This window comes from Acomys minous, assembly GCF_964271855.1.
Source record: "Acomys minous genome assembly, chromosome: 7".
Classification (NCBI taxonomy): Eukaryota; Metazoa; Chordata; class Mammalia; order Rodentia; family Muridae; genus Acomys; species Acomys minous.
The window spans coordinates 125066029-125088760 of NC_140488.1; the positions used below are offsets into that span (position 1 = coordinate 125066029).

At 39.6% G+C, this 22732-nt stretch overlaps 2 protein-coding genes across 10 annotated transcripts in view; one reads left to right on the forward strand and one right to left on the reverse strand.

The window, feature by feature from the left end:
• BCLAF3 (BCLAF1 and THRAP3 family member 3) overlaps window positions 1-22732 on the forward strand; it is a 68262-nt gene that overhangs the window by 7643 nt on the left and 37887 nt on the right. For 8 of the 9 annotated variants that reach the window (XM_084788542.1, XM_084788545.1, XM_084788546.1 and 5 more), the window contains exons 2-6: window positions 12204-12303; window positions 13585-13669; window positions 17049-17618; window positions 18362-19015; window positions 20800-20975. In XM_084788542.1, the coding sequence (XP_084644668.1) occupies window positions 13623-13669; window positions 17049-17618; window positions 18362-19015; window positions 20800-20975 (1447 nt within the window). In that variant the 5' untranslated portion in view covers window positions 12204-12303; window positions 13585-13622. The remainder of the gene's footprint in view (window positions 1-12203; window positions 12304-13584; window positions 13670-17048; window positions 17619-18361; window positions 19016-20799; window positions 20976-22732) is intronic. The other variant, XM_084788543.1, reaches the window with a different exon arrangement.
• LOC311602054 (sterol carrier protein 2-like) lies at window positions 1294-2880 on the reverse strand (the record flags this gene model as incomplete). The annotated part of the gene is made up of 2 exons (XM_084789750.1): window positions 1294-1997; window positions 2840-2880. The coding sequence occupies 2 exons, from the start codon at window positions 2878-2880 to the stop codon at window positions 1571-1573; spliced, it is 468 nt and encodes a 155-aa protein (XP_084645876.1). The 3' UTR covers window positions 1294-1570.

Sequence of the window (22732 nt, forward strand, 5' to 3'; positions counted from 1 at the left end):
TCTGCCTCCCTAGTGCTGGGATTAGGCGTGCACCACCACGCCTGGCCAGAAACCAGACATTTTAAGGATGCTTTGATTTGCATTTGTCAGCCTGTTCCGCTCCGTCATGTGAACAGGAACATAGTACCTAATTATCTTATAGGCACAGGGAGCTGTGTCAAGGGCCACATATCAAATGTGGTTCAGGGGCATCTATGTCTAAAGACACTCTCCAGATGGAGCCAGAGGCCAGACCCTGCTGGGGAGAGGAAGTCCCCAGGTATATTGATACCTAAGGCTATCTAGACAGGGAGGACTGCAAGCTCAACAGCAAAGTCCTTCCAACAGACACTCTTAAGCATTCTGTATGCATTTCTTTATAAGATAAATGATTTATAAAGAAAAATGTTCATTTATTGGATTATCTTTTGACTTTTTTTCTCTCTTTTTTTTTTTTGGATTATCTTCTGACTTTTTTCTTTGTTTTTTTTTTTTTTTGAGTTTTTTGTTTTGTTTTTTTTCCAAGACAGGGTTTCTCTGTGTAGCCTTGGCTGTCCTGGACTCACTTTGTAGACCAGGCTGGCCTCGAACTCACAGCGATCTGCCTGCCTCTGCCTCCCAAGTGCTGGGATTAAAGGCGTGCGCCACCATGCCTGGCTTTTTAAAAATTTTTTTAAGATTAGGAGAAAGGGGTTTATTGCATCTTACATGGTAGAGTCTATCACCAAGGGAAGTCAGGACTGCAGCTATGAAGAGAGCTACCAATTGGCTTGCTTCCTTCCTTTCCCCACCAGCCTTTTCTCTTTGTTTTACATTTTGTATTTTTACTTTCTTGGTATTTTTTCCCCCAGGATTTTATAACAAGACTGTAATTATTTGGTTACTTCTCTTGTGATCATATCCATATATACATCTTCTCAGGGTAACACAGTTGTTAAAAACAAACAAACATAAAAATAACAGCTCTAAACTGGTTAAGGTGGTACATGCTTTTAATCCTAGCACTCAGAGTTAGAGGCAGGTGGGTCTCTGTGAGTTTTAGGCCACCCTGGTCTACATAGTATGTTTCAGGACTACACAGAGAGACCTTGTTTGAAAAACAAAACAAAACTCTGAAACCAACAAAGCCAGGTCTACATATTGCACAGATCAGTTAATTTATTTTGCTTTTCCAGCCATTACTAAACAGCTTTTAGACTAGAATTGGAATGTACTTCCGGCATGTAGTAATGAAGATACCCAGTAGTTGGCAGAAAATAAACTGAATATTTTGTATTCTAACATCCTATAGTGTATTAATAAGATCTTTTTCTTTCTTTCTTTCTTTCTTTCTTTCTTTCTTTTCTTAGATTTTACTATTCTGAATTTTATTCTGAAACTCAAATCTACCTCAAACCATCATTGCCACAGTAGCTTTGTCATGCGCAGTGGTATACAGGTCCTCAAAGCAGCAGTGGCAGGCTGTGAGTCCCTATGCACCCCTAGCTCAGGAACAACATGATTGGCCACACCCACTTAGCTACATTTTGAATGAGACAGGACTATCTCTATAAACCTCATCTTGATGTCCTGAGGTTGTCAAAGGGGCTCTTCACAGCTTAGCTTTGCCTGGCTGAAGCTGAAGGTTTTGCAGTGTCATTGCCAGACCCATGTTACCAGCAATTTTCAATTTACCTTGAAAGAAGGCCGATGGAGGGTTCATTTTACAAGTCATCAAAGCCAGCAAGTCTGAGTCGGCCATGGTGATGGTGCAGTCAGCTTTCTTATCTGATTTGGGAAGCACTGATCCTTTGCCCTTCTTCACATGCAGCACCTGGATGGCTTCTTTGCCCCTGGGGCCATCCTTCACTTTGAAGACAAAAATACCACTGGTTTTCTTCACAAACTGCTCCCCTTTCTCTTCTAGCTTCTTCTTTATCTTCTTAAGGACAAGATTTGCCTTGAATCCATTACCAGTAGAGCTGGTGGGAGCGGCCGAAATCTGGTGTGCTCTGAAGGAGCTGGTAGCTTCAGGAAAACTAACTCATCATGTAGAGAGTGACAACCACAGCTCCTCCAAGGCCTAAGTTGTTTATTTCTTTTTTTAACTTAAAATTATTTATTTATGGGTTTTCATTTATTTATTTATTTAATGTGCATTTGGTGTTTTGCCTGCATGTCTGTCTGTCTGTCTGTATGAGGGTCTCAGATCTTGGATTTACAGACAGTTGTGAGTTGCTATGTGGGTGCTGGGAATTGAACCTGGGTCCTCTGGAAGAGCAGTCAGTGCTCTTAACCGCTGAGCCATCTCTCCAACCCAGTATCTTTAACTTAATACTCAGGTAAAAGTCTGGCTTGGAGTCCTCCTTTATTTAGTAGGGAAGCAGGCTCAGAGCTGAGGCTTCTTACTGCTGCCTAAAGTGGTCTGTGCTGTTTCATGCTGTCTGCTTGCGGCTAGGCTCCTATGAGGTACACACAGTTGAGGATAGTCCCTTGATGGTGTGTAGGAACCTTCTGAATGCCCACAGGAAGGTCCTCCTGCTTAGCCTGGACCTTGATAGCTTGCTTCTCCATCCTGGCCATGTTATTGCCAGGGTTAGCCTCGTGAAGGCCTCCAGCTTGTGGATCTTGCTGTGGACATATGTCACCTCCTCAGTAATTTCAAGTGAATATACTGCACTCCCTCAGTGGCCGGGTGGGACAAGTCTCCATGAATCATGTCTAGCATGCTGGTGAATTCATCCAACCAGGCAAGCGCAGTTCTTGTATACTGACATTCAGGGTCTCTACCTTGGGACTTGAGGCTCAGTATGGCAGGCAAGCAGGCTCATGTGTCTTTGGGTCCTCAGGGGTCTCCTACAGTCCAATGCACCTGACTTACTGCTGTGGCTTTGTGACATAGGGCCACATCCCCAGCTCCATGTTGTATCCAGCAGCCTGACCACTGGACTGGTGGTAGTGAGGCCCCTGCCCTCTGCCTGATCGTTGCTTCAGGAGCTTGGCTTCTCTTGGTAGAATTCACAGCACAAACATTTCAATTTGATGAATCCTAATTACTTTTTTCTTCTGTTGCTTGTATTTTAGTGCCATATCTTAGAAACTATTGCCTCATTCAAGGACACAAAGATTATTTATACTTGTTTTAAGTTCTGTATATTTAGTTTTTGAATCCATTTTGTTTGTGTGCACATGTGTCTATAAGACGATGTTTGGGTTGTATATTGGCTGATATAAATTTCTTAGTTCACTCTTTTTCCATTGAGGCTTTTAAAATACTGGCTTTATTTTTCTTGGTACTTAAGCTCTTTTCTTTCTTTCTTTTTTTCTTTTCGAGACAGGGTTTCTCTGTGTAATATCCCTGGCTGTCCTGTACTCCTTTGTAGACCAGGCTGGCCTTGAACTCACAGCGACCCACCTGCCTCTGCCTCCAAAGTGGTACTTAAGCTTTTAAAAAGCTGATGATGAGCCAGGAATGGTGGCACACACCTGTAATCCCTGCAGAGGCAGAGACAGGCAGATCAAAGTGAGTTCAAGGCCAGCCTGGTCTACAAAGGGAGTCCAGGACAGCTAAGGCAACACAGAGAAACCCTGTCTCCAAAAACAAAAACAAAACAAAAAGCTGATAGTGGTCTATTTTTTTTCTTGTTGTCTTAGGTATTGTTATTTGTTCTTTTGTGCCTGAAAATCTTCATGATTTAATCTAAAACCTAAAATTTATTTTTATGTAAAAACAAAAAAGGCTTTAGTAGACTGTATTTCAAAGCTGTATGTTGTATACCTAGCCTAGATGTCTTGCTGAGCCCTGAAATGTATAGATTGAGATATATCAGCTAGTCTGTTACTGGAAGTAGGCTTTCCTTCCCCGCTCCCCACACCATGAGGTTGCATGCATTATCCATGCTAGATGAGTGGTCCACTACTGAGCTATGACACCTGCCTTCAGTGTTATTGAATTGTGGTTTTAAGTATTAGTCTAGTTCTGTGTTTGTCTTTTTTCTGCTTTTTGTTTGTTTGTTTGCTATGTAGGCCTGACTGGTCTCAAACTTAAGAGTAATTCTCCTACCTTAGCTTCCTCAAGTGCTGGTATTACATACACACAATACCGCACCTGGCTCTTTTTCACGAACTATAATCCCACAGATACTACTTTACTTTTCGTCTGTTTCTATAACTTTCTAACTTTGTTTCCCTCTTACACTCCTCTTAATGCTGTTTTTATTTTTTCCATCATATTACTTTGTCTTCTTTTGATGTGCCTGATTACTGCATTTCACTTGAATTTATTCTCCCTTGAGGATCTTGTAATTTTCACTTTTGAAACAACTAAACTTTTACTTCCCCACACACTCCTGAATTCAATAAGCTTTTTAATTTCTTATATTGGTGTTTTGTTCTTATCTGGTTTAGTTTGTTAAGATGAGATTATCACCTAGCCTGTGCTCAAATCACCTTCCTTCCTCCATTCTGGGACTGTAGTTGGATGTAACTCTCATCTGTTAACTCAAGGGGGTATGTAAATGAGTCTCCTTTTTTTAAAAAAAATATACAGCATTTAACTCTCTTTTGAGTATGGACTTATAGTTTTCTTCTGCTTTATGGTTTTTAGAGAGGAATTTTCCTCACGTGAGAAATTTTCATTTTCTACTTGTCAACAAATAGATGCTATCCAGTGTTAATTTTTAAAAATAAGACTCATGACGATAAAGTATTTCAAATTTATTTCCTGGGTTCTTAGTAGTGTTGAGTATCTTGTCATTGTTTGCTGGATATTGCAATTCCTATTCATGGGAAAATAGAGCGATTTAGTGAGGTAGAGCAGGATATATGAGGAACAGAATTGGGGAGGCGAGTAGTCAGGAGTTTGCTATACTTAAAATGCCCAGTAGGTTACTGTTTATGCAGGACTAGAGTCTAGAGAATAGGTGAATAGAGAATAGAGTCTAGAGAATAGGTGAAGGCTGGAGATAGGAGGTTTGAGATTGGCAGTTTATAGGAAGCATATAGAACCATGAACCTAAATGATGAGAAGTCCAAGGATTTAAGTCATGAGAAAAATGAGCTCACTCTAAAGGATCTAATTGCTAAGAAGGGGAGATGAAGTAAACGTAAAGGAAGAATAGGAGGAAAGTTTACTACTAGATTTGGCAGATGAGTTTCATTAGTGATTTTGGCTAGAACAGTTTGGTGCAGTGTCTAGAAGTGGGTGTGGAAAACCAGCTTGATAATGGGACTTGCAAAAATGGGAGGAGAAAAACCAGACATAATGACTATGGCGTATAGACAACTTTTCCCCCTTCCATCTCTCTCTCTTTCTCTTTCTCTCTCTCTCTCTCTCCCCTCTCTACCTCTCTCTCTCCCTCTTCTCTCTACCTCTCTCTCTCTCCCTCTCCTTTCTACCTCTCTCTCTCTCTCTCCCTCTCCTTTCTCTCCCTCTCTCTCTCTCTCCCTCTCCTCTCTACCCCCCCTCTGTGTATGTTTTAATTATAATTACATCATTTCCCCTTTCCCTTTCCTCCCACTAAATCCTCCCATGCACCCTCCTTGCTCTCTCAAATTCATGGCCTCTTTTTCTTTAATATGTTGTGTGTGTGTGTGTGTGTGTGTGTGTGTGTGTGTGTGTGTATTCCTAAATGCATAAATACAATTTGCCTAGCCTTTTGAAGAATTTGGTTGTCATGGAGAGATCGGGTAGCCTCACGGCTATATGGTTCCAGAGAGATGAGGGAAATGATGCAGGGTTATGGCAAGGATCTCATGAAGAGTTAAAAGGATTTTATAGGAGAAAGGGAGTTGCTACAGTCTGGTCCTTCAGCTGAATAAGGGTGTGTCCTGCAAAGGTTGACCTCTTTTAGTGTCAGTGTTCTCTTCAGCATCCTCCTGGGAGTGAGTGACCCTGCCATCAGGGTGCTTGTGTTCAGAGGTAGACATGTAATTCTCTGCTTCTGGTTCTTTCTTTATGCTTTACTCTGAAGCAGCAGTATAATTAGATTTATTATCTGTTTCTGACATCTTAGTCAATAACCATATTGGTTTTAGTCTATCATTTTTATTTCTTTTGAAGCGTTTGTCCCTTTGGTTAACATTGCTGGTAAAAGAAAGAAAACTTAAATACGATGAACAAACTTTTTCTGTAAAGGGAAAGTAGTAAATATTTTATACTTTATATATTACACATGCATCTCTATTGCTGCCACTTCTTTCAACAATAACAATTCCTCCTTTTTGTGGCTCTTTTAATACCACGGTTAAGATCTAGCAATTTCTGTTAGTCAGCCTTCCAGGTAATTTCAATGCACTCCAAAATTTGACTCAGTACTTTGAGGTACTACCAAACTGCTTCTAAACTACTTATACTTGGGGTTATATTATAGCAATATATGAGGGTTCCTCTTGTGCCATACATTTGCCTACTTTCCAAAATAATTACTTCACTTTTTAAAATGTAACGGGTATGAAGTGGTTGGATGTTTAGTTGCGTTTCCTGATTACTAATTCATCTCATACATTCATAGGCTACTTGAAATTTGGTTTTGGGATACACTATTTAGAGACTGACTGTTTAAATTAATACTACTATGTAAATAAAAAGGCTGTACTGAAAGGATTACTGAACAAACCCAAAATCTCCAAGAGAAAGAAATTCAGAATTAAAAAAAAAAAAAAGAAAAGAAATTCAAGGAAGAGCACCAAGGGCATTGAAATAGGAGAGCCAGCATGACCTGACTAGGGAAAACAAGGAGCTTGTTATGGACTATCAGGGTAAGTAGAGGAAAAGAGACACCTGAAGTTTAAAAAAAAAGACTATGTGCATGTCATATAATTAAATAATTAATTTGGGTTTTTTGAGACAGGCTCTCTCTGTAAAACAGCCCTTGCTATCCTGGAACTCACTTTGTTGGTTATGCTTAACTCACAGAGCTCCCTTTGTCTCTGCCTCTTTAGTGCTGGCTTTAAAGTCATGGGCTACCACACTTAGTTTAATTTAATCTTTTACTATTAGTGAAGCATTTGGGTTAATTTAGTGTGGGTTTTATTTTGCTGTGCTTTGCTTGTTGTGAATATACATTCTTCGTTTCCCCTGCTTAATTATTTTTAAGACTTTTATTTTATGTGTATGTATGCATGTCTACATGGATGCCAGAAGGGGGCGTCTGTTCTCCTGGAAGTGGAGTTACAGCTGGTAATCAAAACAGGGTCTTCTGCAAGAGCCACCAGTGGTCTTAACTGCTGAGTCATCTTGCCTCCAGGAAGGGGGTGGGGGTGGGGGAGGGGGGGAGGCACGCTTAAATTGTTTTCTTGCTGGGCTAAAGCAGAAGCAGACAAGTGGATTCTGAGGGCCTTGAGCCAGGTCCCAAAAAGAAACAAGGTAGCAAAAGAAGCTCAAGCTCAGCTGAAAGTTGGAGATGACTCTGGCAGGCAGGAGAGACAAACTGCCATAACTTCTGCTGTCTAGGAGCCCTTTATTTATTTGTTCTCCCCCCTCCCCCATTCTTTTTCTTTTCTTTGCGTTGGGAATGGGGGGTGTAATGCTGAAAAGTCAAATCTCCAGAAAGGGTAAATCTTGATTTTGATTTCTTTTCTTCTTCCTTCTTCCGTCTTTCATATTTACTTTCTGTAATTTTTTTCCTCTCTCAATTCAGGGTGTTCCCCTTTCCCTTTGGTGGCCACTGTTACATGGTCTCAGCACTTGGGGAGTAGTGACGTGATGATAGTAGCAATGATGGCAATGTTTGTGCCTTTGCAGTACTCAGCCTTTCATTTATAGTTGAGTCCAAATTAATCTTATTTATTTATTTATTTTGGTTTTTTCAAGACAGTGTTTCTCTGTGTAGCCTTGGCTGGCCTCAAACTCACAGCAATCTGCCTGCTTCTGCCTCCCAAATGCTGGGATTAAAGGCATGTGCCACCAGGCCCGGCAAACTTTTTGTTTGTTTTTTTGAGACAGGGTTTCTCTGTGTAGCCTTTGCTGTCCTGGACTCCCTTTGTAGACCAGGCTGGCCTCGAACTCACAGCAATCCGCCTGCCTCTGTACCAGCCCATTTTTTATTTTTATTTTGTCATTTGATTTTGAGCCTGGCTAGCCCTGACTGGTATGAAACTCACAGAGAAATGCCTGCCCCAGCCTCCTAAGTGCTTTGATTAAAGGCCTGTGCTGCTGTGTCTGGCCACAATTCCATGTTAAAATTACTCATGTTCAACAAGTTCAGATGAATCCAAGACACTAGGAAAACACAGATGAACAGTATAACCAAGGGTCTGTCCTACATTCTAAAGCACTTCTATGGCAGTGAATCTCAACCTGTGGGTTGTAACCCCCCCAGGGATTGCATATCAGATAACCTGCTTATCAGATAGTTATGATTCATAAGAGCACCAAAATTACAGTTATGAAGTAGCAATGAAATATGAATGAATGAAATGAATGAATGAATAAAATATGAATTTATGAATGGGAGTCACCACAACATAAGGAACTGTATTAAAGGGTCACAGAATTAGGAAGGCTGAGAACCACTGTTCTATGAGAAAGCAGAGAAGACAGACAGTAAAAGTCAGAAAATAATTAAATAATTCACAGCTGGGCATGGTGGCGCACACCTTTAATCACAGCACTCAGGAGGCAGAGGAGGATCTCTGTGATTTGGAGGCCAACCTGGTCTACCAAGGGAGTCTAGGATAGCCAGAGCTACACAGAGAAACCGTGTCTTGAAAAATTAAAATAAAAATCACTTAATGAGAAGACCTAGAATAAAATTAAAAGGTAATAAAAGAGACGCATCCTGTAAAATCGTGCCTAAGGTTGACCTCTGGCCTTCACATATGTGCACATATATAGTATTTTTAAAAAGCTAGATCATTTAAAGATTACCAAGGCTAGATTAATATAATAAAACATTGCTGGTTTTTATACCCGGGCTTTAAAATTTTACTTCTGCAGTGAATTTTAACCTTAAGAATTTTTTTTAACCTTAAGAATTTTAAGTTTTAGAAAATCTTATTTTTATGTATATGGGTGTTTTGGCTATGTGAGTGTCTATGCACCACTTGTGTGCAGTGCTGGATGAAGCCAGAAAAGGGTGTCTGATCCCCTAGAATTAGCATTAAAGAGAATTGTGAGCATCCATGTACAGGTGTTGGAAATTGAACCCAGTTCCTCTGAAAGAGTAGACAGTTCTCTTAATTACTAAGCTATTTCTTCACCCCCTGTCATTGAGAACTTTAACAACCTTGAATTACACATACACCATACTTAAATTTATCTTCCAGAAATTTTTCTTTTTTCTCAGTTATGTTTATTTAATTGGATAGTACATTAATAAAGTCAGAAGTCTTTGTCAGCTGTTATATCCCTTTGCAAAATTCTAGGTCTCTGAGCTTAAACATGCAACATTATTTTATCTTTTTTCCTTTGATTGGTTTTTCAAGACAGGGTCTCTCTGTGTTAGCCTTGGCTGTCCTGGACTCTCTTTGTAGACGAAGCTGGCTTTGAACTCACAGCGATCCACCTGTCTCTGCCTCCCGAGTGCTGGGATTAAAGGCGTGCACCACCATGCCCAGCTCCAGAACATTATTTTATCAATAAGGATTTTCCTTGCAGTACATTCTAAAGTTCTTGTGAAAAAAACTGAACCCAACCCATACCTCTGTCCACTTTGTCAAAAAGTACAATGCACTTTAGAGTGTGCCAAAATGAGCAAAGTGTTCCAACAGCTCACTTGATGCTATGGTTCAACGACTTTTTCTGATAAAAGCAAGAAGCTAATCGCCTTTCAATTGCAGTACTGTAGCTCTTCTCACTGCCAAATCAGCCATGTACAGATTGAAAGAGGCTGACCTAGAGCTACTTCCCTAGAAAGCCTTTTCCAACTTAACTTTTGTGACATTCTGAAGCCTTTGGTTTAGTTTTCACTTTTCTATTTTGGGGGAAAAAAACTAGTCCCCCCTCCCCCCAGTTGTTTTTTTAAAAATTTTATTGATTTATTCATATTACATCTCAGTGGTTATCCCATCCCTTATATCCTCCCATTCCCCGCCCCTGCCCCCCCTTGCCCTCCCACCCCCCCCATTGTTTTTTAACATAGGACAAATAATGTTTACTGTATAAAGTCCTTTTTGTTTTTGTTTTTCAAGACAGGGTTTCACTATGTAGCTCTGGCTGTCCTGGGACTCACTCTGTAGACCAAGTTAGCCTTGAACTCTGTCTCCACCCTCTGAGAGCCAAGAATAAAGTTTACATGACTATGCCTACTATAGAATCTTTTCTTACCCCAAATATTTTTATTTTGTGTGTGCATTTGTGTATATGCAGGTACGTTTGCACACATGTACATCATGTGGAGGCTAGAGGACAGCTAGTTACTTTATCTTATTTTTTTGTGACAGGGGCTGTCATTGAACTTCGAGGTTGTCGTTTAAGCTAGACTGGTCAGCAAGCCCCTAAGATCTTTCTGTCTCTTGTCCCCAGTGCTGAGATTACAGACTTGCACAGTCATGCCTGACTTTTACACATGTGCTGGCAATTTTGAATACAAGTTTTCCTGGCTGCTCAGCAAGCATTTTAGCTATTCCTCCCCAGCCTCTGTTGTTTTTGAGGTGGTTTCTCACTGGCCTGGACTGTGCCAAGTAGGCTAGTGACCTGCTTACTTATTTCCTTGGCACTGGGATTACAAATGCATACCATGGAGGTAGCTTCCAACCCCTTTCTATGGTTTTTTGTTTGTTTGTTTTCCTTACCAAAAATACATGATCATAACTATCCAGATCTGTTTCTGTCTCTCACTTACCAGTTCCCTTCTGTTTTGTTTTCTTAAATACTCAACAATGAAGATCTAATCATGAGACAGAGCAACACAGTTTGCTAGATTACTAAAAAGGAGTTGAATACCAATTATGTTGATTGATATAATGAAGCAAACTAAGATTACTTGTCCACACATTGTTAAACCACATGATTCTTACCTGCCGCAAGTCTTTGATTTTCATTGCTGCTTGGGTACAGATCCTCAGCTATCTACATAGCCAGCCATAATGGTAACATATTAGGAAAACCAGAAATGGTGGGGGCGGAGAGAACTAAGACCTGGATTCTAGCACCTTAATGACCAGTCAGCCTAGCTGCAAAGATGTACTCCAGTGCAGTAAGAGACCTTACTGTAGGAAGTGAGAAAGGAAGACACTTGAAGTCAGCTTTTGATTCATCCTCAACAAGAAAAACGCATAAGTGAGCGTGCCTTCACGTCCATACATACACACAAAAAGGAAACGGGTTTTTAAATCCATGCTTAAAAACTAGATCAAATACCCTCAGTATTATTTCAGAATCCCTTCACCTCAACAGGCGCCTTTATTGGGGGGTGGGCAGAAAGTTTTAGGACATGGCATAGGGTGAGGGCACCTGTGTCAGTCTCTTAAAGCAATGTTCTTCTAGGAAAAGGGGGAGGAGGTCCCCCTCAGTCACAGTCATAGGGGAGGGGAGTAAGGGGAAAAAGGGAGGGAGGAATGGGAGGATACAAGGGATGGGATAACCATTGAGATGTAATATGAATAAATTAATAAAATAAAATTTAAAAAAAGAATGAATTTGTACCCAAGTCGTACATTAAATACTGGGCAGGTCCCTGACCAGAAAACAGAAGAGTAAAGAAAGTCCTGCAGGCCAGAAAAGGTGAGCAGATAAGTACTGGTGGTGGTAGAGAGTGGAAGCCTCAGTTTTTCCCATTCAGATGAAGGTAGGTGCCTTGAAAATGCTGCAGAAAGGGAATTTCGGGACAAGTCAGAGTGGACAGTACATGCTATAGTTTTAAGCATAAAATGTTCAGAGAGGTGGAGGTGGGGTTTTCACACCTACAGAGGTGTTATCTGACTGGAATAGTTTTTCCCTTTTCTTGTTTTGTATGTATGCTGTGTTATTTCTTAGTTTCAGTGTGATAGCAAAACTAGAGGTATGTGCATATCTCAGAAGAAAGTGGCTGAGGATTATAAACAAAAACCTAAAAATTAACAAACATAGTGGGTGTGTTTGATCCCAGCATTTAGGGGACAGAGGCAAGTTGATCTTTGTAAGTCCAAGGATAGCTTGGTCTACAGAGTGAGTTCTAGGACAGCCAGGGCTGAATAGTGAGACCTTGTCTTAAAAAAATAAGAACAGAAGGAAACCAAAAAGAGGAGAATCTGAGTGTGAGCCTGGGGACAAGCTGGCAAACAGCATTTCTCGATGGTCTCTGCTTCTTCTGTTCTGCCTCCAGGTTCCTGCTCCAGCTCCAGCTCTAAGTCATTGTAACTGCTTTGCTTTCCTGACTGTAACCTGTAAGCTTAAATAAGCTTCCCTCCCCCAAGTTGCTTTTGGTGAGTGTTTTATCACAGCAACAGAGAAGCAAACTAGAACATTTGTTTTGTGTGTGTGTTTTTTTTTTAAATATTTATTACATTTTGCCTGGATATACACCAGAAGAGGGCACCAGATCTCATTGTAGATGGCTGTGAGCCACCATGTGGTTGCTGGGAATTGAACTCAGGACCTCTGGAAGAACAGTCAATGCTCTTAACCTCTGAGCCATCTCTCCAGCCCCCTTTTATTTTGTTTTAAGACAGATTCTCATGCATCCTAGATTGGCCTTGAACTTGATATGTAGTGTAAGATGCCCTTGAACTCCTGATCTGCCTGCCTCTACCTCTTGTTATATTTTTAAAAATTTGAAAACTTTTTTTCCTGAGACAGTGTCTCTCTCTGTTAGCCTTGGCTGTCCTGGACTTGCTTTGTAGACCAGGCTGGCCTTGAACTCACAGCGATCCGCCTGCCTCTGCCTCCCAAATTCTGGGATTAAAGCCGTGCGCCACCAAGCCCAGCTAATTTTGAAAACATTTTAATAGTACATTTTGTCCAGTATACCAAAAATAATCATTTTAACATATCAGTATTAAAATATATTAATGAAGTATTTTACATTCTTTTATTTGGGCCAAGTCTTTGAAAGCTAATGTGGGTTTTATATTTATAGCACATCTCAAAATGGTTTGACCATGTTTTCTACTTATTTCTGAAGTAAGGTCTTGCTTTGTAACCCAAGCTGGCCTCAAATTTGGTATGTAGCCCAAGTTGGCTTCAAACTCATGATCCCTTTGTCTCAGCTTCCCAAGTACTGGGATTACGTTATCATGAACAGCTATGTTTTTACATTTTACGGGATTGTTTTTTATTTGTTTTTGTTTTTGTTTTCAAGACAGGGTTATAGCCCTGGTTGTCTTAGAACTCACTTTGAGACCAGGCTGCCCTTGAACTCACAGATCAGCCTGCCTTTGCCTCCCAAGTGCTGGGATTAAAGGTCTGTACCACCATTGCCCTGTTTTAATAAAACAGAAGGAATAGACTTGATTCAGACCTTGTATTACAGAAAGCGTAAAATAGTTTCAAGTGTAGTCCTTTACAGAAGACATTTGCTGATCCTTGATTTAGTTTATTTTATCGTGGCAGCATTTTAGTAAGGTGGGTGCTCTTATCCCTATTTTGTAGATCAGGAAATAGCTGCACAGAGGAACTAAGCAGCTTTCTCTTGGCAGCCACTAGGTTTTAGAGCATACTGTAGGCTTTTTAAAAAACAAACTCACTAATTCTGTATTTCTTTGCAGTGTAAAAAGTGGATCAGGTAGCTCCTATGCTATAAAGGATGGCACGGTCACGGTCACGATCCAGATCTCCCAGGTGGAAGCAAAGGTGAGGAGTTCCATGCTTTACTTAATTAACTTGGATTTAGAAATCACCCTTACTCCTCAAGCTTTCATTTTAATAAGCTCAGCAGACCTGGCTTTTGACAGTAGGCGATTGACCATGGTAGTAGTAGTAGTTCTAGATTTGGGGAACTGATGAATTTGTTTAGTTGGGGCTGGCAGCTAGAATTACTTTATGATTAAAGGGAATGCAGTGCCTGCAGCCAGAGTGAGAAATGTCTTTGAGAGAGTTACATTTTTTTTAAAGCTACCAAAAGGTTTACAGCTCTATAGTGTATGTTTTGTTTAGTTTTTCATAATATGTTTCAAGAATTTAGTCAGAAAATAAAGTGTTACCTATCTTGGCAGAATAGTAGTTTTGAATAGCGCAATTATAGTTCAACTCTCATTTCCCCCCCTCTGGTAGCTAGTAGTAGCATCAGTCCTAGAGTACACATAATTAGCTTGGAATAGTTCAGTCAGTTTATTGTACCCTAGCTAAGGCCAAGTTCTGTAACTATAAGGGCAAGTATGCCATCTTCCATGGCCTCAGCAAGCACACAGACTGGCTGGAGAGAATAACACAGTAGGCAACTCTGATACAGTGTGGAAAGTGCTATGCTTCTAACCGAGGCAAAGTGAAAAGAATAATTCTGCTTTGCAATCAGTAACTTTTTGGACTAAGGTAAAGGACCATTATTACACACATGAAAGATAAACCATTGTTTTTATGTTAATAAATATAGCTTGGCCATTCTGCCTGCTTTGAAAATGTACTGAATCATCAATCAGTACTTTAGTTGAAAATGTACTGAATCATCAATCAGTACTTTAGTTTCATTTTATAAATGTCACAAAATCATGTTGTATTTGGAAGAAATTTCAAAAAGAAAAGAGAATGTAAAGACAGAAATGACTATAACAAGATAGCATAATTTTAGTGAGGCTCTGGTAATGGGCACACAGGGTCTCTGCTAAAGCTTAGTGCCTGATTTTCCAATTCCTTCTCCAGGGTTGGTTGTTAAGAACTATATTTGGCTCCTACTTGCAAGTCAATGTACTAGTTTGCCACAAGGCACTCCTATGTCAGAGATACTCTTTTTCCCTTCTAAGATCCCTTGAGGGCCAGCACTTCAGAGTGGCTAGCTGAGTGGGTGATGCAAAACAGTCACAGATTCTGGGGTTATGACACAGATGAGGATCTTGGAGTCGCTTGGAGTAAGCATTGTCTTATTATCATGGGCAGAAAACAAATAAGCTGTCTATCCCTGAGGGAGACCTTATCTCTATTTCCAAGGCTGTTTCCTGGGGAACCAAAGTGCTTCTACTCATAAGGCATGCAGAACCCTAGAGACTAGAGAATTGTCTCCTAACAAACCTTTAGGAGAATGGAAATGTTAACAGCCATTGCAACAACTTTTTCCAGAAGTGAGTACTAGACAGTAAGACATAAAACAGTGTCAGAGCAGTTCCTCCCCTCCCCTCAGGGTTTCTCCATGTTGGTCTTAGCTCCTGGATTCGCTTTGTAGACCAGGCTGGCCTTGAACTAACATCAGTCTGCCTGCCTCTGCCTCCCAAGTGCTGGGATTAAAGGTGTTCACCATCACGCCTGGCTTATCAGAGCAGTTTTAAATGTGAGTTAAGGGCTAAAGTTAGATTTTGAATATTTCAACCCATCTGGAAGACCTTTGCCTCTGATGGTCAGGTTCTCTGCTTCCTTAGAGGCTCTAGTTGCTTCCCCTCCTGTGATGAGGTTTAGCCATCTGGATGGCAGAGTTTCTGCTTCTGATCAGTAATGTTTACCTGTATGTCTAGCTTGGTGAGTCTGTAAGAGCCAAGTGTAGTGTAAATGTCCTAATGGATACTGGAAAAGCTGTGTGTCTTCTTTCTTGTATGGAAGACACAGAGTTGCCTTTGGGGAAAAAAAGAGATTGATTCATGAGTGGCCCAATTCTTTAGCAGCTTCTTAGAGCAGGGACATTAAAAGAATTGCCAGTGTGCACCTTTCTTACTGATTTGAACACATGAAGCCCTAAAGGAGGAGATGAACAATTGGGTAGGTCACATGGGGAAATGTTGCCACTCAGATGCAAACGTGAGCATTATTGTGTTCTTTACTGTTTTTGGTTGGTTGGTTTTCTTTATTCTTGGTATTTGTTTTGTTTATTTTGTTTTTGCTTGCTTGCTTGCTTGCTTGCTTGGTTTTGAGACAGGATCTTACTAGTTGATCTGGTACTTAGTATATAGACTAGGCTAGATTCCAACTCAGAGATCTGCCTGCTTGTGCCTCCCAAGTACCAAGGTTAAAGATGTAAGACACCATGCCCAGTCCCTTTTTAATCTTTAAGGCTGAGTAAGCTACAGTGTTTTCCATGAATACAGGAGTGTTCTCAGTGGGAATACAAGTCTATAAGCTGGCAATGTCAAGAAACCAGAAAAGATAGATGCAGAAGAGCTATAATACTGTCCCAAAGAGAACATTATAGCTGTATTAAAACATACTTTGACCAGAGTTATCAGCTATCTGAACTACATATATTTCAACTGATGTGTAAGAGAGGAGATTTTGGAAAGAAAAGCAGTTTATGCTGGAAGTATTTATGGAAGGGTATTCTCAGCATACTGTAGGAAGAGGCAGAAATATTGCTTTAAATATAAGGTCAGCCTTGTCAACAGAAATAGTACTAGTCAAGCAAGCTTGGGTTATAGAGTGGGGCTCTTTTGTTTGTTTTGTTTTTCCTTAAAAAATATAATGTATGGAGGAAAGTTAGAGAGGTTTATCTCTTATGCCTCTTTTGTTCCCTGCCCATGCCTCTAATAAGCTGCTTCTTTGGTATAGTTCTGAGGCAGAGAACAGTCAGTTGGAAAAACTGTAGAAACATTTCTGGGTGTGAGTTTGGATTGTAGCATCATTGTCTTAGGATGTAATTTTAGAGGTTAAGTGTAGTTTCCTTGACACTCTTCTACGTATTTTTCCCTTACTTCACTCAATTGGCTATTGAACCTGAATATAAGCTTTTCCTGATTTGGCCCTTCAAAGTCACATCTACTTTTGCTAGAACTTGCTGTCAGTAGTCTCTCAAAAAAGATTCTACTTTCTACCTGATCTGGCCCTCTTCCAATATAGCTTGTATTTTGATGTGCTCATTGAATACATACATTATTTTGGATGAAAAGGGTATGGTCATCAAGTAGGACAAAATATCATTAGCCTGTTTCCCTCAACCCAATATGCAATTCCAATTACATATATAAAAAATTCCTAGACTTAACTTGAGTGGGATAGTAATGGAATTCTAGATATGGTCAGTATTTTTTAGGTATGTCACACTAAAACAGTTAACTGTCTCAAAGTGAACTAAACTTCTCTATGCTTGTTTACGTAGGTCATTATCACCACAGTCTAGAAAATTTGAATACTACGAGGAAAGACATTTCCATGGGCACTATGACCCTGAATATAGAAATGATCCAAAAAGACTCTTTACTTGGAGAATGGATGATGAGAAACATGGACAGAATAAGCCAAGAATTCCCCCTCGTGTGAAGTCATATTATCGGTCTTATGAAAATAGATCACCTTCCCCAAATGTAAAGCCTATTGAAAAATTTGACACATATAAGCCTCACCAGGAATATTTCTCTGGAAGAGGAGATGATGACAGAAGATCTCAGTATATACCCACATACTCAGAAAGTGCAGCAGCCTACACGGAGCATGAACGGGATTGTTATCCCCCTAAAATTCAAGGAAGGTATATTCCTGATGAACACAGAGATAGAGGAAGTGGGAGAGGAGGGAAGCCGCCTCAGATGTCACTGGGAAATTCCTTTAGATTTGAAGAGAAATGGCATGAAGATGAATTGAGACACCAGAGGGTACAAGAAGAAAGTTACCTTCAGTCACCCAGAAGAGGCTCAGAAGACTTTGACACAAGGAGCCCTGCTCAGAAGAGGTACAGGACATCATTAAGCTTAGGGAATTTGGCATAAAGCCTCAAATAAAAAAGGTCTATTACTTTTATGTTGAACATCAATTTTTTTTTTGTCTCAAAAGATAAAATACTTTTTTTCAGTACTTCATATGGATAGCTAGAATGTTTTTTCCTCCTTCCCTCTCTCCCCCTCTCCCCCTTCTCCTTCCTTCCTTTCTTTCTTTCTTTCTTTCTTTCTCCTTTTGTTTTGATTTTGGTTATTCGAGACAGGGTTTCTCTGTGTAACAGCCATGGCTATCCTTGAACTCTCATTGTAGACCAGGCTGGCCTCAAACTCAGAGATCTGCCTGCCTCTGCCTCCCGAGTGCTGGGATTAAAGGCAGGCCTGCGCCACCACACCTGACCCTTTCTTTCTTTTTTTTCTTTTCTTTTTGGTGTTTTGAGAGGCAGGGTTTCTCTGTGTAGCCCTGGCTGTCCTGGAACTCACTCTGTAGACTAGGCTAGCCTTGAACTCAGAGATATGTCTGTTTTTGCCTCTAGAGTTCTAGGATTAAAGGCATGTGTCACCATGCCCTGCTAAAGTGAGAATGTTTTTAAAAGAAGTTCCTTTTTAGCCTCTATGTGCCTCTATTGAGTTGGCTTGAAGTCCTATAGGTTGTCTTGCCCTTGCATGCTGCATGTTAAGGCCAGGCTGCTCAAAATTCTGCCCATCAGAACTTTTACTTCTGTGTACTGCAATTGTAAACTTCTTTATGTCCACACAGGTATCCTGAGAACCATGATTTCAGGAAGTATAGCTATTCATCAAAAAGACCTACAGATGCAGCAAGGTATGATAATCGGGAACCAGCCAGAATCCCAAAGTGGAAGCCTGAGCATTCCTTTCTACCTTTCCAAGAGAAGAACGAGGAGTGGAGTCTTGGAGCCCAAAGTCACAGATACACTGAGAGAGAATACCCAGAGATAAGTTCAGCAACCAGGGTGTCCTATGACTACCGGCACAAACATCATAAGCTCTCCGATGGCGAGCAGGACTTTCCTGATGGGAGATTTCAGAAGTACTTGAAGGAAGAAGACAGAAAATACAGTTGTCTAAAAGTTCCTGTAACTAGAGAGTCGGATTGCTTTAGTATTGCAAGAGGAAGAGACACTGAGAATGAGCAAGTCAACGGACCTTTTCAACTCTACAAGAAAGACGGTGGTTCCTATACTAATAAAAATATAAAAGAGGATGATTTTGGGCCTTGCAATGACAACAAATGGAAGAAAAAAATAAATAAAGATGATTGCAGAACAGAAAATGACTATTTTAGTAAACAACTTGATACAAGCCCAGAGCCTGAAGAGAAGCGTTATTCATTTGTCAAGAAGAAATCACTTACCGTTAAAGTAGACATGGACAAGATGGACACATTTAGGTATTAGCTTTTTAAAGAAATGTTAATAGATTTTTTTCCACCTTAATTTGCAGCTTCCAAGATGGAATTTATACTGTTAGAATATATTGGGTGTTCAGGGGTTACCAATATTTTCCTCCAAAGTCCTGTATTGAAGATAAATTCTACAGTTAATAATAGGTGGTTCCCATATCTTATCTCCAGATAATTCTTGGGTATAGGGCATTTCAAAGAATTGTATCACTTTATGAAGTTATGTGTTTTTATACTGCTAGGCGTTTGTCTTTTTTAAGTCCAGGAATAGGCTTCTATTCTATTCAGCTTCTTCTCATTTTGTTGTTGTTTGTTTGAAACAGACTCTTGCTAGTAGCTCTGGCTGTCCTGGAACTCACTGGGTACACCAGGCTGGCTTCAAACTCACAAAGATCCATCTGCCTCTGCCTCTCAAGTCCTGGGATTAAAGGCGTGAGGCACCACCCCAGACCAGCATCTATTCTTTATACAGCTTCTCAGGCTGTTCCTTACTGCTTATGAGATTCATAGAGTCTTTTAGCAGGAAGGGATCTTAGTAGGACCTTATTCTAACAGGAGAAAGGTTAGATTTGAGAAATGAAATGGAGAACAAATCTTCATCTCTTCTTGGGATGCGAGGAGACAGATGACTTGATGTGATTCCTACAATGGTTTCCACATCACTGAGTTTAACCAACATGATTATTCTTCAAAATAGAGGGATTGAAGCTATATTGTGTATGATCACAATATTATTGTGTATGGTCATGATATTTGAATGCTGGTGCACATGTGCCATGCAGGTATGTAGAGGTCAGAGGACAATTTTGGAGAGTTGTTTCTTTCCGTCCCCGTTGGTTTTAGGATCAGGTTTGTGTGGCAGCCTGCAGAATCATCTTGCTGTTCCACAGTTAATTTCTCTTCTTTTTTTAAATGTATTTTTTAATTAATTTATTCATATTACATCTCAATTGTTATCCCATTCCTTGTATCCTCCCATTCCTCCCTCCCTCCCTCCCACTTCCCCTTACTCCCCTCCCCTAAGTCTGTGTCTGAGGGGGACCTCCTCCCCCTGTATATGCTCATAGGGTATCAAGTCTCTTCTTGGTAACCTGCTGTGCTTCCTCTGAGTGCCACCAGGCATCTCCATCCAAGGGACATGTTCAAATATGGGGCACCAGAGTTTGTGTGAAAGTCAGATCTCCTTCTCCACTCAACAGTGGAGCAGTTAATTTCTTAATAGATTTAGTTTCAAAATTCTACTCTAAGCCTTTCATTACTTATAGTGAGACAGAATTTTTGTAGTTTTGTTAACAGCTATTAAAGTATGGTGGTATTTCTTTTTTTTTTTTTTTCTCCTTTTGTTTTTGTTTTGGCTTTTGTTTTTTCGAGACAGGGTTTCTCTGTGTAACTTTGGATGTCCTAGACACTCGCTCTGTAGACCAGGCTGGCCTAGAACTCACAGGGATCCACCTGCCTCTCCCTCCCAAGTGCTGGGATTTAAGGCGTGCGCCACCACTGCCTGGCAATATGGTGGTATTTCAAAGTGTCTGATTACAATGTTTTGACAATATTGAAGTAGAAACTAGTCTGATTTTTTTAAGGAAAAATTAACTGAGATGTGATTCAAAAAGAGCTCAGAACATTTATCTAGACTTATCTTTTACTCAAGGTTTATTAGTTTTATAACATATAATTTAGTGCCTAAATTATGTTTAGCTGTCTTAATTTTAACAGATTCCATCCTTAGCAAAACAGTTTCAAATTTAATTAAACATTTCAAATTATTTTAGGTCTACTTCTAGATATTCTGCAGAGAGACAGATATCACACGATTTGGTTGCTGTTGGCAAAAAAAGTGACAATTTCCATCCAGTATTTCAGCATCTTGACTCAACTCAGAATCCTGAAAACAAGCCTATAGAAGAATTTGCTCAGGAAATCATAACAATAATCCATGAAGTTAAAGGTTGGTATGTTTTACACAAACATTAAGGATAGCACAAAAATAATACACCAACTTTTCACAAGATACAGAGGCCTTTGATGTAGTTTAATTATAATTAATATTCTATTTTAAGTAAGTCATAAATTAGGAAATCTGTTGGAGTACCATATATTCACTCAAGTATAGTTGTTACTTTTATGTATTTTCAATAAATTTCTGCTTCAAATGGTTCTGGATTTCAAATCATTATTTAGAAAGATCAGACTGATCCAGATGACAGGCATATTGAAAGCCTAGCAAAGGAGGAAGAAGCAACAAAAACAGATATAAATCCTAGACAATGCAGAAGTCTAGGCTATTTTGTGATATTAGCAACCCTCACCCAGGGCCTTTCTAGGACTTCATGCTATAAACTTGTTCTGTATGTGCAGCAGATGATACCATTCTTTATGAAATTAAAGGGTTAATGAGGGCTTTAAAGCTTTGAATTAAAATTTTGGTTTTGGTAAGTTTCCACTAACTGAAAAATCAGTGATGTACAACAAATTTTCCTGGTAGTACTACACAAATTATCAATACTATAATGAGGCTTTCAAGAATGTCAAATTTTAAAAAAATAGTTATTTATTGTATACAAGTACTTTATCTGCAGAAGAGGACTTCAGATAACATTATAGATGGTTATGAGCTACCATGTGGATGCTGGGAATTGAACTCAGGGCCTCTGGTAGAGCAGGCGATGCTTTTAACCAATAAGCATCTCTCCAGCCCAAGAATGTTGAACTTTTATTTTTAATCCTTATCCTAATGAAACATTTTAAAAATAATTACTGAGTTTGAAGAGATGACTACTCGTTTAAGAGTACTGGCTGCTCTTGAAGAGGCCCCAAATTCAGTTCCTAGCACTCACATGGCTGCTTACAGACTTCTATAATTCCAGTTCTAGATAGACCACTTTAGGACTCTTTGGACACAAGTCACACACATGGTGCACAGACATACATACAGGCAAAACACTCATACACATAAATAAGATACTTTTAAAAATAATTATTTTCTCTTCTATCCTTTAAGCAAAGGCATGTATATTCTTTGAACCAAGTAGTTTGGGGCTAAAGATTCAGTAGTAAAGCTCTTTTGTTAGTTTGCTCCCCTAAAACTTGAATTTGAATATGAATAAAAAATTAAGTATACAGTTTGTCAGGAACAGTTTACCCTCTCAACTCCAATGCTGTTTTTTTCCCAAAGAGTGTATAGTTTCCATAAAATGTGGTAGTATTACAGAAAAACAGGAGGGTGTGACTATGAGCAGGAGTGGTGACTATGAGAGAAGATTGGATGGTTTAGGTGTATTCTCCTTTCTGTAGGGTAAAGAGCTTGCAGCCTAGCTGATTTTTGAATGTCTATGAACTAAAGTTAGCGTAAAAGTGAAGAGTATTAGAAAACACTCTGTGATAATTAAATTCAGAGATTATTTTGATTGAATTGTTAGTTGATTTCATTTTCACTGTTGAGCTATAGTGTCTTAACTTTCTAGGAAGAGTATGGTCTTACCATGGAGAAGAATGAGTCTCACTTTGATAGTCCCTCTTCTAAACAAGAAAGCAAACATGATGAGTAGGAAGAAAATCCTTGAATTCATAAATCATGTTTAAAAAAAAAACCTCTTGTTTGTGTTTGGGAAAACATGGGAGTTACAAGTTGATATGCAAATAAAATTTCTATTTCTTTTCAAAGGAGAACAATTTGGATGTCTTTTAATGGTCCCTTTTTGATCT